Source organism: Engystomops pustulosus, chromosome 11, assembly GCF_040894005.1.
Source record: "Engystomops pustulosus chromosome 11, aEngPut4.maternal, whole genome shotgun sequence".
NCBI lineage: Eukaryota > Metazoa > Chordata > Amphibia > Anura > Leptodactylidae > Engystomops > Engystomops pustulosus.
Window position 1 is genome coordinate 4,890,430 of NC_092421.1, and position 17,542 is coordinate 4,907,971.

The 17,542-nt window shown below is 45.0% G+C and overlaps 1 protein-coding gene across 8 annotated transcripts in view; it reads left to right on the forward strand.

Moving 5' to 3' along the window:
• Positions 1-17,542, forward strand: part of DLG5 (discs large MAGUK scaffold protein 5) — a 76,762-nt gene that overhangs the window by 22,662 nt on the left and 36,558 nt on the right. For all 8 annotated transcript variants that reach the window (XM_072129958.1, XM_072129957.1, XM_072129960.1 and 5 more), the window contains exons 3-9: positions 8-176; positions 280-423; positions 5,541-5,724; positions 10,107-10,366; positions 10,481-10,793; positions 12,871-13,101; positions 15,575-15,759. In XM_072129958.1, the coding sequence (XP_071986059.1) occupies positions 8-176; positions 280-423; positions 5,541-5,724; positions 10,107-10,366; positions 10,481-10,793; positions 12,871-13,101; positions 15,575-15,759 (1,486 nt within the window). The remainder of the gene's footprint in view (positions 1-7; positions 177-279; positions 424-5,540; positions 5,725-10,106; positions 10,367-10,480; positions 10,794-12,870; positions 13,102-15,574; positions 15,760-17,542) is intronic.

Below are 17,542 nucleotides of genomic sequence, written 5' to 3' on the forward strand. Positions count from 1 at the left end.
TTTGTAGGTACGGCCAATAAGGCCTCGTCCCCTCCCTTATCTACCACTGATGGGCGGCTGATGAGTGAGAAGCTGGACACTATACTGTCACAGCTGAGGCAAGTGACGCGCGAGAGGGATGAGCTGCGGAAGCGTCTGGCTCTGTCCTCACCTGGGTCGACGTTTGATGACTGCAGGTAGGAGCCCTTATACCCAAACAACATGTAATGTCACATTTCAATACAGAGCGACAGCGATGTTGAATTTTTTAAAAATAAACTGCGATTGATTTCTGCACAGACCAAGCCCCAAACTCTCGGCTGACTATGAGCGCTTGAAGGTGCAGTGTATGAAAGCAATGTCAGAACTGGAGGTGCTACAGAGCCAGCACTCCAAAGCACTGAAGAAGTGTGAAGAGGCTGCAAAGGAAGCGGATTTCTACCAGTAAGTCGTGTCCACAGCCCTGCTCTGAGGGTCCCACCGCCCTTCACCAACATCAGCCATTGTTCATTTTACAGCTACAGCTTCAGCCTATGAAGAATTCCCAAAATGCAAGATAACTGGCCCCCGGAGAGGAGAATAGGTTTCTGCATAACCATTTTTTACCATAATGTATCTACTATTTAAAGGGATTTTCCCATGAAAGAAAATTCTCAAATTTCAGTCCCCTAATAACACAATAACGATATTTTAAACCTTTACTTCACAATTTTACTCAGTTTTATTGCTATCATGATCACTCCCTAGGCTGGTCAGTGCAAAATCCCAGAGTGTGGGCGGGAATGCTCTAAGAAGACACATTATGATCCATCTAGTTCTGTCAGCTGAAAATGTGGATACATTATCAGGGTCCAAGTTTATATACAATTTCATCTGGCTTCTGAACTTTTTGCTAACACACTGACCCAAAGAAAGAGAGATGAGACATTAGATGCCTGTTACACACTGTCAGCTCTGCTACATCTCTGCTATTCCACAACACAGTAGATCTGCTGTGCCTCCCAAGATTAAGAATGTATCTGTCTGTAGCTTGTAGTTCTCCTCACACTGCTGCCGGCAGGAAGTCAGTGTATGTGTATCAGTGTGAGCTCCGTCCTAGAGTGCAGAGGGCGTGGCTAGAGTGCAGGGGACGGAACTAGAGTGCAGGGACCAGGGAGAGAGAGAAACTCTGCTCCATGGCCCTCACACAGGAATCCAAGATGGCGTCCCCGACCTCAAAGTCAGAAGTTACAGGGTCGTGTCTTGGGGCAACCCATTTAAAGGGTTCTCCAGTGACTTACATTGAGCCCCATTCCCTTAAAGGGGTATGTATTCCCACAAAGACAAGCTTCTTATATGTCCTCAGGATAACAAAATAACACATTCTCTCATTTACTGTTATGAACAAAAATGCAGCATTTCACAGATATAAGTCCAAGCTGTCTACAGTCCTGCTGTGCACAATTTTGGTTGCCCTTAGACCCGACCCTGGATCTTCTGAGTTTAGGGTGGGCAGACTTCTTGTTCTTCTGTCTGACGCTGAGCTTCTTCTCGGCCTCTAGCCCCCACCTTTGCATTCCAGGAGGAGCTCACACTGACTTCCTGCCCGCAAACAACACATCACGTGGTGAGGAGAGTAAAGCTACAGTCAGATAAGGTCTTCATCCAGGGGAGGGGGAGGGAGGCATGTTGCAGAGCTAATAGTGTATGGTATGGCAGAGCTGTGGAAGTCCTGTGTAATATATATCAAGGATCTCATCTCTGATCCGTCTCCTCTCTCTTTCTATTTGTCAGATACTAGTGAATGTTCAGAAGCCAGCCATGAAAGTGCATATATAAACCTTGTACTCTGATAATCTAACCACATTGTCAGCACCCGGTATCTCGCAACACTAGAGGAATCATGAAGTGTCTACTTAGAGCATTGAGTGACAGGAGCTAAAACTGAATAAAATTGTAAAGTAAAGGGTTAACCTCTTGGCGCTCTGCGTCCGATATATCGGATGCTGAGCACAATGACTTAACACTCAGTGTCCGATATATCGGACGCAGAGCTGATGCAGGTTCATCCCAAGATCTGAGCCAAATCGGCATCGGGATGCACGGGGTGCTGGCTGTAACTAATCGCTAATTTGACCTTTCTAAATTTCACCTCCATTTTGATGTAATTACTATGAAGATCTCAAGGGGTTAACAATCTTCCTAAAAGCTGCTTCTGATAGTTTGAGGGGGGGCAGATGTGACAATGGTTTGGTTAAATACGAGGCGGTTTTAATGCTAAATATTTAAAATTTCATTCAAAACAGTAATTATGCCCAAAATAGTAAATTCTGAAAATACAGAAAAGCGATATCCGATTTGTAGCCGCGTGACATCAAAATAAATTATCCAGACGTTTCACAAATAATAAAAATGTAAAGTAGACGATGGGAAATGTTATTCAGTAACTTATTCAGATGGTAAAAAAATTCATCATTTTTTTTTCCTTTTTTTTTTTTGTAAATAAACGCAAAACTTATCAGCCAAAATTTACCACTAAAATGAAGAATAACAAGTGGGGAAAAACAGAGGTCAAAAGTTATAACCACATAAAGCGACGCAAGTCAGAATCCAAAAAATGGGGCTGAGCCTTAAGGCTGCGTCCTTAAGGGGTTAAAAATCTTTATTGTGTGGGCTGAACTTAGAGAATTTTCTTTCATGGACAAACCCTTTTAACCCCTTAAGGACGCAGGGTATTTTCGCTGATTTCTCGCTCTCCATCTTCAAAAATCCATAACTTTTTCATTTTTCCGTGTACAGAGCTGTGTGAGGGCTTATTTTGTGCGTAACAAATTTTTCTTTCCCATGATGTTATTTATTATTCCATGCCATGTAGTGGGAAGCTGCAAAAAAATTCCAAATGTGGAAAAATTGAAAAAAACTGCATGTGCGTCATGTTCTTGTGGGCTCAGTTTTTACGACTTTCACTCTGCGCTCCAAATAACACGCCTACTTTATTCTTTGGTTCGGTGCGATCGCGGTGATACCAGATTTATATAGGTTTTATTGCGTTTTAATAAATTTTCAAAAATTAAACGAATGTGTACAAAAAAGAAAAAAAATTTTTTGCCATCTTCTGACGCTAATAACTTTTTCATACTTTGGCGCATGGAGATGTGTGAGGGGTCATTTTTTGCGAAATGAGCCGACGTTCTCATTGCTACCATTTTGAGGACTGTGCGACATTTGGATCATTTTTTATTACATTTTTTATGTCATCTAAAAAGGTGTAAAAGTCGCATTTTGGACATTTGGGCGCCATTTGCCGTTCCGGAGGTCACCGCCGCCCGTAACCGTTTTTATATTTTGATAGATCGGGCATTTTGGGACGCGGCGATACCTAATGTGTCTGTGATTTTTACTATTTATTATATTTTATATCAGTTCTAGGGAAAGGGGGGTGATTTGAACTTTTAATATTTTATTATTTTTTTACATTTTTTAAACTTTTTTTTTTCTCTTTTTTTCCACTGTTTCTTAGACCCTCTAGGGTACATTAACCCTAGATGGTCTGATCGCTCCTGCCATATACTGCAATACTACTGTATCGCAGTATATGGCATTTCTGCACACTATACATTACAATGAGCCACAGGCTCATTGTAATGCATGTGCAGAAGCCATGTATCCTCGGGTCAAACGAAGACCCGAGGCTACCATGGCAACCGATCGCCGCCCCCCGATGACGTTCGGGGGAGCGGTGATCGGAGGTAAGATGGCGGCGCCCACGCGCCGCCAAATTTAAAGTGCCGCCGGCGACTTTGCCGGCGGCAAAGAAGAGGTTAACACCCGCGATCGGTGCAAGCACCGACCGCGGGTGATAGCGATGGGTCTTTGCTGCGATATGCAGCAAAGCCCATCACTGTATGAAGAAGGCTCAGCCCGTGAGCCTTCTTCATACAACCTTCACAGCTCCGTGGCGGATATATCCGTCACGGAGCGTGAAGGGGTTAATAACGCTACATATAGCAATTTGCTAATTTACACTAATTGGCTAAGATTAGCCATTAAAGGAAACCTACCACCACAAATCTACCTATAAAGGTAGATCTGGTGGTAGGTAGATCAATGGGATGTGAGGATAGCCCTTTTAAGGGCTAATCCTCACGTCCCCGCACTTTTTTGATAACTTTTATTCCACATATATTTAAATTTACTTATGCGGCTACCGGGGCGTGGAGTAGCCGCATATGAGATTACATGAGGCGGCTACTCCACGCCCCGGTACCCACTTTACCCCTCCTACTCACCCATCTTCGGCGCGCAGCTCCGCATAGCTGCGCGCCCTCGTCCGGCGATCCTGCCGTCTGCGCATGCGCAGAAGAGCAGGCCCGCGCCTGTTTCGGAGCAGTGACCGCGCAGGCGCGGGCCTGCTCTTCTGCGCATGCGCAGACGGCAGGATCGCCGGACGAGGGCGCGCAGCTATGCGGAGCTGCGCGCCGAAGATGGGTGAGTAGGAGGGGTAAAGTGGCTACCGGGGCGTGGAGTAGCCGCCTCGTGTAATCTCATATGCGGCTACTCCACGCCCCGGTAGCCGCATAAGTAAATTTAAATATATGTGGAATAAAAGTTATCAAAAAAGTGCGGGGACGTGAGGATTAGCCCTTAAAAGGGCTATCCTCACGTCCCATTGATCCACCTACCACCCAATCTACCTTTATAGGTAGATTTGTGGTGGTAGGTGCCCTTTAAGGAATTGTAAAAAGAATTTGGGGTGACTTGCCCGGCTTGGTGTCCTCCTCGGAAATGACCTGTAGTTTCTACTTTCTTTGTTGCGCATGCGCAGTACATCTCTCTCTTTTCCGGTGGGCTGCACATTCACCTGTATTACACATGAATGCACCCGCACACCAGCAATGGCAGAGAGCACATGCGCAGTGAGCTGGGAGCCCTTGGGAAGGCACAACGGATGATGGGATTTGAAGTCCCAAGGAGCGTGCGGTGGCCATCTTGTCTCGCACAATAGCATGAAGCTTGATATAAGCTACTGGGGGGGTAAAGATATAAAGAACTAGTGAGGGTTAGCCACAAATATATGGTGTAGATATAATATAATATACTAAGAAAAGGGATATCTAAAAAAAGAACACAGATCCGATGGAGAACCCCTTTAAGCCCACAGATGCAGATCTGTATGGCCGCAGCATGTAAGTGGTCCTGGAACAATCGCAATCCCTTGTGAGCCACAAGTGATTGCAATTTGTTTCCTCTTGGCGCTGTGAGTCCACTCCATGCACCGGGACCCGACAAGCGCTGTGAATATACGGCGGGCAGTCGCAAACCGGTTAAGTGACATGATGTACGCGATTTAATTACAAAGTGATCAAATGTTGCATGTACATCAAAACTTCAAATACATCAAATACTTGTACGTGCCGGCTAGGATGTAGGGTATGGAAATATAATTATGACAGAAGGCGAAGGAATAAGTGCTGATCGGGCACAAACAGACAGGACCCCCAGAGTCATCGCTCCCCTTCCGTTACTACTAATCTCCCAGTTAGAATTTTCTGTTTTGTAATATCTTTTATTGTTGCTTTTAGTACTCTGCACAGCCGGGTTTTAAGTGACCAAACGCAACTTCAAGAGGACAGTGAGAGTCTCCGCAGAAAGCACGCCCAGCTACAACGCGAGTTCACCCATCTGCAGCAGTCCTGCCAGGACCTGAAGAGAATACACGAGGCCGATCAGAAAGAAATCTCTGAACTGCGCCGACAGCAGCAACTGGTAACCTTTACTACCAGACGTCTAGCGTGTAAACACATGAGTCATTGCACCAGAACTTCTCCTGTGTGATAGAGGCAGCTGATGTTAGGACAAATTGCTCCCTGACTCAATACTGACATCACCACGTTGCATCCATCCGAAATGTGAATACCGTATATACCCGAGTATAAGCCGAGTTTTTCAGCAAAAAAGTGCTGATAAACCCTAACTTGGCTTATGCTTGAGTCAAGAAGAAAATCAAACCGTTTACCCTCCATGTCCCCGCACCGTCCGTGCCAGGGATCGTGATGTCAGCCGCTTCCTGACCTAGTACTATGTGCGCCGGAATTGGCACACACTATGATGTCAGCGAGCGTCTGACATCACAATCCCTGCGACAGACGGCGCGGGTATATGGAGAAGATACCGCAGCATCGCTGTATAGAAGAGGAAGGTGAGTACACTTTTTTTTTTTTGCAGGCTATATACTACAGGGGGCTGGCTGGCTATATACTACAGGGGGCTGGCAGGCTATATACTACAGGGGGCTGGCAGGCTATATACTACAGGGGGCTGGCAGGCTATATACTACAGGGGGCTGGCTGGCTATATACTACAGGGGGCTGGCAGGCTATATACTACAGGGGGCTGGCAGGCTATATACTACAGGGGGCTGGCTGGTTATATACTACAGGGGGCTGGCTGGCTATATACTACAGGGGGCTGGCTGGCTATATACTACAGGGGGCTGGCTGGCTATATACTACAGGCGGCTGGCAGGCTATATACTACAGGGGGCTGGCAGGCTATATACTACAGGGGGCTGGCAGGCTATATACTACAGGGGGCTGGCAGGCTATATACTACAGGGGGCTGGCAGGCTATATACTACAGGGGGCTGGCAGGCTATATACTACAGGGGGCTGGCGGGCTATATACTACAGGGGGCTGGCGGGCTATATACTACAGGGGGCTGGCGGGCTATATACTACAGGGGGCTGGCGGGCTATATACTACAGGGGGCTGGCGGGCTATATACTACAGGGGGCTGGCGGGCTATATACTACAGGGGGCTGGCGGGCTATATACTACAGGGGGCTGGCTGGCTATATACTACAGGGGGCTGGCTGGCTATATACTACATGGGGGCTGGCTGGCTATATACTACATGGGGGCTGGCTGGCTATATACTACATGGGGGCTGGCTGGCTATATACTACATGGGGGCTGGCTGGCTATATACTACATGGGGGCTGGCTGGCTATATACTACATGGGGGCTGGCTGGCTATATACTACATGGGGGCTGGCTGGCTATATACTACATGGGGGCTGGCTGGCTATATACTACATGGGGGCTGGCTGGCTATATACTACATGGGGGCTGGCAGGCTATATACTACAGTGTAAAAGTGTAAGTCTTACACTGCACCAGGGTTATCAGTGTCTCCTGCTGGATGATCAATCTGGTGTAGTTGAAATTTTAGATCTGTATTTGCACCTCCTATAAGTTGGTTGAGAAAATTAAAAATCATTTTAGACCCATTTTGTGGTGCAAATTACGACAGAATTCTATAGTAAATGGATTGATCTTCCCCAATGGGAGATATATTAATGTGTTAATCTTAGGACCATTGCAGGGTAGAGATGGACAGTTCTCTGCTGCGCCGGATTTATCATTGTGCCTGATGCTGGATGATTAATCTGGTGCAGTATAAGACTGGGGAGTTGTACTTTGCACCTCCTATTACTTGGTCTAGTTTGCTGTGCCACAATATTGATTTTTCTGGGGTAGGGGCTATTTTCTGCCAGGTCACCCCCTTTTTATTGAGGAGACGCCTCATTTTGGGCAAGATGGGAAAACTAGCATAAATATGGTCTAAAATCTCCACTAAATGAGGATGCATTGTGGGTTAGGGTGCACACTACTCCAGTGAGTTTACAGTCTCAGGACTGGGGAAGCCTCCACAAGGGTGAGGACACACATGGGGCAGCAGCTCTGTAATACAAGGTCACCGGTGTTATTCACCCTCCCTGTGATTCATTGACTTTAGCACCTTATGTTGGTATTTGGCTAATTAACATTCTGGGCTTGTAGTCAGGTTATTATTGTGGTAAATATAGAGATTAATACGATGGTTACACATACATATAAATACACGGCTGTGGAGTGATAAAATGGACCAGGTTTGACACCACAAACTTATAATTAAGTTAATGAAGTTTCTTTTAAATGTCCTTTTCCTGATCTGCGATTTAGGCCAGAGCGGAACAACAATTTTTGATCCAAGGGCCATATTGTCATTCTGCTCAACTTTAAGGGGCCACATCAGTAATCCGCACCCTAGATGCACCAACAACTAATGAACAGCACAAAATACCACCCCAGAAATGATAAATACCACAGTACAGTAATAATTAGCAGCCCGGAAACCAAATACTGCATTCATAGCAGACAATAATGCTGGAGACCACCCAGAGGATAAAACTACTAGTTCTGGCGACCCCAAGGGCAGATAAACTACAGAATGCTGGCAAAGGCATTTATAAAACATAATCGTGGGAGCAGTGCTGGACTCAGCTTCAGGCCGGACCCGACACCCATCCGTCCCGCATATACAGTGCTGCGAATAGGTACGGGTGGGCGTGGATGGCCACAGCCGGCCAGAAGCTGAGCGCAGCACTGCTCTGGAGCGTGGACCGGAGTGACAACAGCGCGGGACACCCGGAGGGCGCAGGAAGGTAAGTACATCTTTATTTTTTTAAGCAGCCCCATCCCGGCCACCTTATGTTTTTTAAATAGTCTCGGACAAGCCCTTTAAGGGCTTTTAGAATGATCATTCTCAATTATTGTTCGCTGTAGACCCTTGAGACAGGAGGGGAAGGATAATCTGCTTTTGTTTGCTGCCGACTGCAAGTTTTATGCTGAACATAAAATGATTCTATGTCCTCATTCTATTTACTGTAATGCATGAAGCGATGCAGAAAAGCGCTCGAGCGTTATATTTCATAAAGGCATCCAGTATTGTGACTATGCACTTCCAATGGGTCATTTAGAGGGGGATTCGTCCTTATAATAATAATCGCAGCGTTTCTTGCGTTTTCACAAACTTAAAGCTGTGCTCACTACACTACTGAAAAAACTGCCCCATAAATACTCTACCAAATTTTGCTGGTGCTTTTTAGTGCAGATTTTTTTACATGCACCAAAAACAGATCAAAACTTAGGCCTCATGTATATGACTGTATTTGGGGTTATGATATGGTTGCCAAAATTTGAGGCTGTATCAAAACCCACATAGAGGTCTCTGGCACCCGGTTTTGGTGCAGTGAGCACGCCATGTCTTACTGAGTCGTGAGCGAGCCGGGCGGCCGCCAAGCCACTCATGGACCTATGTCCTAAATTTTGCCGAATAATGACAGCGAACGCCTTTGATTTCAATGCAGAATGAGTGGTGCTTGACCCTTCCTCCTTTCTCAGCCTAGCTGTGTGCTATGCACAGGATGCAGACCAAGTGAGCCCATGTTCGTGTGCCCATGTATTGTGTTTTTTACCCATGTTGTGATGTAATTGTAGTTGCCTCTATGTCCAATGTATTTATGGTCTGTATACAGTAGGGAAGGCTGGCAAATTATGTCTTTTGGCTTGTTCCAGTAAATTGATTGTGTTACTTGGCACCCAATCCGCAAATACGGCGCAGTATATGGACGACACCTGTGTATTTTTCACAGCACCATGGACTTTTAAGGGAAGGCACAAGCCATAATTACGGACAGGATTTGGACCTACTTTAAAAAAAATAATAATAATTTACAGCCGTGACCCGGCAGGTCCTCTTCCATACATCGCGGCTCTGGCAGCGGCTCCGTGTCCCCGCGCAGGCACCATGATGTCAGCTGCTCGATGACATCACAGTGTGTGCTGGTTGTAGAATGTCAGCGAGCGGCTCCGTGTCCCCTGCGATGGACAGTGTGGGGACACGGAGCAGATGTCGGGGCATCGCTGTATAGAAGAAGACGGGGCGTTGGAAGCAGAGTACAATGTTTGTTTTTCTTTACTCGGGTATAAGAAGAGGTGAGGTTTTTCAGCACAAAAAATACTCGATTATACACGGTAGTTTTTCTTTAGGTACCATGGTAAAACCAGCCCCCTTATCTCCAATACTGGGGATATGAGATAAGTTATAGATCCCTTGGAGCAGCATCAGGTCAGAGAAAAAAGGACGAAAAATTAATCTGTAAATGTTCTCCGAATCGGGAATTAGGGGAGAATTTGAACTCCCTGTGATCTGTAACTTATCCTGTGGATCATTTGTTCAAGAATTCTGGAGATATACATGCTAAAAAAGTCAGATCCCTTTTACCATGTTACTACGTATTGTGATGGTTTTCTGTGCTTTGTAGGTTGTGAAACAGAACGGTTCTTCTGAGCTGATCAACAAATTGTACGACACTGCATTAGACAAGCTGGAAGTTGTGAAGAAGGATTATGACTCCTTACGGAGACAGTACAATGAAAAGGTGTCCAGTCACAATTTGGATTTGGGGCGACTGGAACAAAGTGAGGAAGAGAAGAAAAGCCTTCAGAAGCAAATGGAGGGACTGCTGAAGCAAAGGGACAGTACGTTGCATCTCCAGCACCAATATTCATCCTCGATGAGAAGGTAATGGTCTTCATTAGGGTCATTAGGTTTCATCGTGTGTGAAATCGGCAGAAAACTTTTAATATTCAAGTGGATACAGTCTACAGTGAGGTCTTTGTTTTCTATATCACACAGGTACGACTCCATCCAACAGGAACTAAATAAGGCGACGCTGCAGAACAAGGAGCTGCAGCGAGAGATTGAGCGGCTACAGGCAGAGGCCACGCGATTCAAAACCGTGCAGCTTAAAGCTGTTAAAGACGCAGAGAAATACAAAGAAGAGAGAGACTCTGTATTCAATGAGTATCGGTTAATAATGAGCGAGCGAGACCAAGTTATTAAGGAGATGGACAAAATGCAAACAGAACTTGAACTTGCGCAAGGAAGGCTAAAAAATACATCGTGCGAGAAGAGAGTGGCCAGTGAGGAGATGGAAGCTCTTAGACAGGTATTTATTAATGTATCCCACAACAGATAGAGGGCATTGTGGGGGGCAAAAGGTGCATATGGGACAGAATGGGGCACATTTACTTACCCGGTGCTGTTGCGATCCCCGCTGTGCATTGTCCGACGAAAATAAACTTTGCTGCGATTCACAAGATCGTGCGCCCCAATTTCCTGTATGTGTCGCTTCCCCGCTCAGGTCCCCGGAGTTCACCTTCTTCTTCCTGGTGCATGTAAGTGCATTGTCCGTGTATAATGTGCTGTGCGGGGAGTCACTAAGATCATGCGCCCCAATTTCCTGTATGTGTCGCTTCCCCGCTCAGGTCCCCGGAGTTCACCTTCTTCTTCCTGGTGCATGTAAGTGCATTGTCCATGTATAATGTGCTGTGCGGAGAGTCACTAAGATCCTGCGCCTGATATCCTGCATGTGTCGCTTCCCCGCTCAGGTCCCCGGAGTTCACCTTCTTCTTCCTGGTGCATGTAAGTGCATTGTCCGTGTATAATGTGCTGTGCGAGGAGTCACTAAGATCATGCGCCCGATATCCTGCATGTGTCACTTCCCCGCTCAGGTCCCCGGAGTTCACCTTCTTCTTCCTGGTGCATGTAAGTGCATTGTCCGTGTATAATGCGCTGTGCGGGGAGTCACTAAGATCATGCGCCCCAATTTCCTGTATGTGTCGCTTCCCCGCTCAGGTCCCTGGAGTTCACCTTCTTCTTCCTGGTACATGTAAGTGCATTGTCCGTGTATAATGCGCTGTGCAGGGAGTCACTAAGATCGTGCCCCCAATATCCTGCATGTGTCGCTTCCCCGCTCAGGTCCCTGGAATTCACCTTCTTCTTCCTGGTGCATGTAAGTGCATTGTCCATGTATAATGCGCTGTGCGGGGAGTCGCCAAGATCGTGCCCCCAATATCCTGCATGTGTTGCTTCCCCGCTCAGGTCCCTGGAGTTCACCTTCTTCTTCCTGGTGCATGTAAGTGCATTGATCCCCTTCTAAATAGCCGTCACAGCGGCACAAATCCCGGAAATTTCTCAAAGCCGACTAAAGTGCGATCCACTAGACCCTTGTCTGTAAATTTTACTTGCAGATTAGTACAGGTTACATCTGCAGCGGATTACAGATTTATGAATGCTGCAGACTTGACAAAAATTGACTACAGCATGTTTCCATGCATATTATTCTGTAGAATCACTGATGATTTGTCCAAAGTATTCAAAAAGCTTCCCAGTCGCTTGTAGTTTTGTCTTTTAGTAATAGAGAATCGGGGGAGGGAGATTCTTGCGGTGGTTTGTCAGTTCTTGGTGCTTCTTATCCTGCTGGAGTGAAAATTGTGATGCTGTCTAAACTTTGCCGCCATGCCGAGGCGAGGGATTGGGTCAGCTTTAAGAGCAGCACATCAATGTAGATCAAAAGTTTGAGGCCGATGACACACAAGCACGTTTGTTTTCCAATAAAGAAAAAAGTTTTTTGTGTGTGCTCCCCCTTGCAATGGTGCGTCCCGTGAGACTGCTGTGCTGGATACGGAGATCGCTTGGTCTGGATCCAAGGTGAAAATATTCTGGAAAAAGGGGAAAAAATAAAAACAAACTTCTTAGGAACTTTAATAAATACATTGTTAGAAAAGTGGCACCACAGAAGGGGAAACGATGCTGGTGACACGATTCGGGCAATATGCGCATCACCTAACATCATTTCCTCTTTTGTGATGTCACTTTTTTAACAATGTATTTAATAAAGTTCCTAAGAAGATTTTTCTACCTTGTGCAGATTTTCTTTTATTTTTTCCCCCTTTTTCCTGAATTAGTTTGTTTTCCGTTGGACTGGCTCTGTGTATCGGCAGGATTATCCAGACCGCATGTAGTGCGGCTGAACTGAACCGCCATGCCAGGTTCAGACCGATAAATCAAGCAGACACACAGAACGAGTCACAACAAAGCTGTTCATGGGTCACTGTCCTGACATTCAGAAAAATAATGGAAAGCGAAAATTCAGGTAAAGTGGTAACTGGGAAATATCCTGTTCTGGGCATCTGTAACTGAGGGAGCAGAAAGCATTCGTCTTCTCTTATCTTCTCACGCAGGAGTTAAACTCTGCCCTTGTGGAGCGGGATCGGGCCATCTTTGAGAGGAATGAGCTCTTAGAGAAATATTGCCACGAAGTGAAGGACAAAGCAGAAGCTCAGAAGGAACTGGACCAAGCCTGTAAAGACATCGAGACTGTAAAGGAAGAGCGGGATGTGGCGAGGAAGGAGAGGACCGAAGCCATAATACAGAGGGACCACCTACTAAGAGAGTACTATCAGGCTAGACAGGTACAGGGCGCTCCTGCTGGTCCACTGTATTTTACACCTCGTTTTTGCACGATGTGATGTTGCCGTTGGACAACATTTATTCCCAAAAAAATTATAGAATGGAAACTCTTCTTAAAGGACATCTACCACCAGGATGAAGGACTGAATGCAAATGAGCCTCAGGGACTCCAGGCTAACACCTATGGCCCTACCTATGGCAGATGCCCTTTAAGGAATTTTACATTCTTTATGTTCTGTGGGGCTTCACTAAAGATATTTCCTTACAGATGACCCTAAAATACAACCATTCTAGTTACGGGGGAATATTTGGTCTCATTTGGTATCTGTTATGTTCACTTTTCTATTCTTTCAATTATTTTAATTTGTTTCATTTTCAAATATGCAAATAGGCACCATTATATTAGATGTATTCTTGTACGTTGGTAGCAATATTATTAGTTAGTAGTTAGTTATATCCTTGTCTACAGGATCAGTATTAGAGTAGTTGGATTCCCGTGCATAGGGGCAGTATTATATTACAGGCAGTCCCCGACTTAAAGGGGTTTCCCCTATCCCCAGGATAGTACCTGTAATGCATAGGCTTTTCAATGGACATCCAGACTTTGGTTGATTCGTTATTACCATATGTGAAGTAAAAATATTCCAAAGGAGTTTATATTGAAAAGTCCATATATAACAAAACAGATTCAACAGACATCAGACTCCACAGACCAGCAGAAGGCGAAACGCAAATCTCCACAATCCAAATCCCCCAGATAGGTGGTCACTGACACCTTTTATACAATTGGCAATTCCCACAATTCTCTGCAGCTTCCCCTGTTAAACACCAGAGCAGACACACCCCGCTGCAGGTAAGTAGAACAGAACATATGTTACATTGTGTTACATTGTAACAGCACATTCCTGGATTTTGGTACATAGCTGCCAGATGGTAATACCAGACGGAAGAGAATAGAGCATTAGGTGACCGACCTAATGAGAGAATAATAAGTCCTTCACACAGTTTACCAAACCAGGAAACTAATGTACCACAACCAGAGTTACAAAAAACATGCGTCTCCTTCACAGGGCCTAACTTGCTGATAGGTGGGAATCTCTGTGATGAGACCCCTACACATCACAAACATGTGGGGGTCCGATGGGGTCTCAGGTACCTCCGTTAGACCCCTCGTTGCTTTTCGAGATGAGGAGACAAGACGGCTGTGCTTGTCCGTTCTGTTCCGTTCATCACTATAGAGTTGACAGAGATTGCGGAGCTCCATACTCCTGAGAATGGGCATCTTATTCTCCCTAATGGGTAGAATGGAGGTGCAATCACTGAAGTCCCCTGATCAGAGAATTGGGCCCTATCCTTTTGGTTTTGTGGGAAAACCCCCTTTAAGACCAATCAACTTGCAGGCAACTCCTAGTTTTAGACTGGTCTTCTGGGTGCGGTAAATGTACTGAACATGAGCTGCAATGATCCGCTGTAAGAATTAGCAAAGATTAATTGGCAGCTCAAATAAAAATAAATTATACAAAGGTGATACATCTGATCTGTTTCTATTGAGTCAAAATGAAAATTGCCACACCACTCACTTTAAATAGGGTTGGAAAAAAGAAGAACATGTAGTTTATCTGGATCCCGGTATCCTGTGTCGCTCTAGTACTTCTGGTTTTCTAAGAAGAGCTAAGGCAGGGGCCTCGCGGTTCCCTCTTTATCCCTCTCCAGACCAGGAGATTCACTTTCATATTCCGGGAGACTACACTTCCAGTTACATGAAGCTTTATCCTTGGAACCCAAAGTGTCTAGTCAGTTGCAGGCCAAAAAACCGGACATACTGGAGTGAGTAGGAGCAGATGGAAAGGTCTGATTCTATCTCTGTCTGTTCTGTCGTTGCTAGGTCACTGATAAGTAGGGTGCAGGGTATCAGGCCACAACAGTCCACGTGTATCATCTATCCTGACCATAGATCCTTAGGGTGCAGTCACAGGTTGCAGTTAAAACTGCATCGCAATCAGTATTGAGGTGGTTTTAGGTGCAGTTTTGTCAATTTCACAGTTGAAAGACATGAACTGAATGAGTGAATTTGATTTGGAAGGAGAAACCTGTTCCACAAATGTCGTTCACTTGATAATTTGATGTCTTTCATGTGTTAAAATGAGTAATACCACCTAAAACCAACCCAAAACTAATTGCGATGCAGTTTTAACTGCAACCTGTGACTGCAACCTTAGTGTCAAAGCTCCTTAACACCCATTTAATGAACATCACTAGGAAATTCTGTATCAGTTTTACCACATTATTCTCTAATGTGAATGGTGAGCATAGCAAATACATACAATCCTATATGTCGGGAGACTCCTTTCCCCCTTCAGTGTTTTAGCGGATGCAGTGATATGTAAGGAAGGGTAAAGTAGTTATAGTAGTAGTAGTTAATAGTAGTAGTAGATAAATCCTAGTTTGCACAATGATTTTTTTTATTACTTTCAGATTCAGGACTCTGCAACTCTGGACATGGAAAGAGCCAACAAAGAGATAGAGGTGCTAAGAAAACAGTACGAAGCCATGACCCATGAGCTGAAAGAAGCCACCCAGGAAGCCGAGGTGGCCAAGTGCAGGCGGGATTGGGCCTTTCAGGAGAGGGACAAGATTGTCGCTGAGCGAGAAAGTATCCGGTCTGTACTATGTGTTTAAACAATTTTGTTTTTAAAGTATGACGACTTTCACCCTTGTTTTTAATTCTGAAAACATTCCCCCCCCCCCCCCCCCCCAAAGTTTTTTCTTCTCAGAGCCAAAATTATATGGAGCAAAGTACAGTGAGCACGGAAAGTATTCAGACACATTTACATTTTTCACTCTGTTTCATTGCAGCCAATTGGTAAGATTGGTAAATATATATTTGTTTGCACTTTAAGGTGCACTCTGCCCCCATCTTGATAAAAAAAAAACCAGAAATGTAGATATTTCTGCCAGTTTATTAAACAAGAAAATCTGAAATATCACATGGTCATAATTATTCAGCCCCTTTGCTCAGTATTGAGTAGAAGCAGTTTTTGAGCTAGAACATTCAATAGTCTTCTTGCAACAAGTTTCCCTCCCCTGGATTTGGGGATCCTCTGCCTTTCCTCTTTGCAGATCCTCTCCGGTTCCCTCAGGTTGGATGGTGACGTTGGTGGAGACATTCTCCAGTCTCTCCAGAGATGCTCCATTGGGTTTAGGTCCGGGCTCTGGCTGGTCCGGTCAGGAATGGTCACAGAGATGTTCTGAAGCCTCTGCTGTGTTATTTTATTGTGTGCTTAGGATCATTGTCTTGTTGGAATGGAAACCTTCAGCCAGGTCTGAGGTCCAGAGCATCTGGAAGAGGTTCTCATCCAGGACAATTCTGTACTTGGCCGCATCCTTCATATGCAACTATTGGTGCTGTCCCTGCCCCCATAGCCTGATGCTGACACCACCATGTGTCTCTGTTGGGATTGTCCTTGGCAGGTTAACAAGCAGTGCCTGGTTTTCTCCTTACAAATCGCTTACATATAACACCAAAAAGTACAATCTTCATCCCATCAGACCAGAGAATTTTATTTCTTATATGAAAGCCGCATACCCATACCCATGGGCAGTTCATTGGACCTCCTGATTCTCATGTGCTGTCACATGCACTGTGAGCTGTGAGGTCTTGTATAGACAGGTGTGTGCGTTTCCTATTGTAGTCCAATCATTTTAATTAAACACAGACTCTAATGAAGGAATAGAACATCTAAAGGAGGATCAGAAGGAAATGTACAGCATGTGAGATAAATAATAGTTTCATAGCAATTGGGGCTGGATACTTATGACCACGTGAAATTAGTTTTTCTTGTAGATATTTTTGCTAATTTATTAAACATTTCTGTTCTTCTCTGTCAGGATGTCAGAACTTTTGATCTTCCCAATTGGCTGCGATGAAACAGTGAAACATTGAAAGGGGTCTGAATGCATTCCGTACCCACTATGAATGTTACTTTTGTGTTTCTTCTGAGTGGGTTACAGAATGAAGACCACAAAATGTTTTTGAATTAATAAATGGCAGCAGCCATTGAAAATAAAAAAAAAATTATGCATGTGACTCGGGTAAAGACGAGGTAAAGACGAGGTACTAGTCTTGAAAGGCGGCCTCCTTTACATCAAGCTTTACTTCGAAGAAGCCTAGTGACATGTGGGATGATACCCAAAATTGTATCGAAACTGCACTGTCCACAGTTGGGAGTCTGCTCCTTTTGGAATAGATTCCCAACTGTGGACAGTGCAGTTTCGATGTTTTTGTACCTCATAAGTACAGTGTAAGGCGCTGGTTTGGCCAGGGTGATGGGTTGTAGATGCAGGACAGGGAAAAAAGCTTATGGAGAATTTGCCTTTGAAAACGAACTTTACAGTCATAAGGAGACGTGGTCTATTCAGGCCTCGCTGAAATGAGGGGATTTT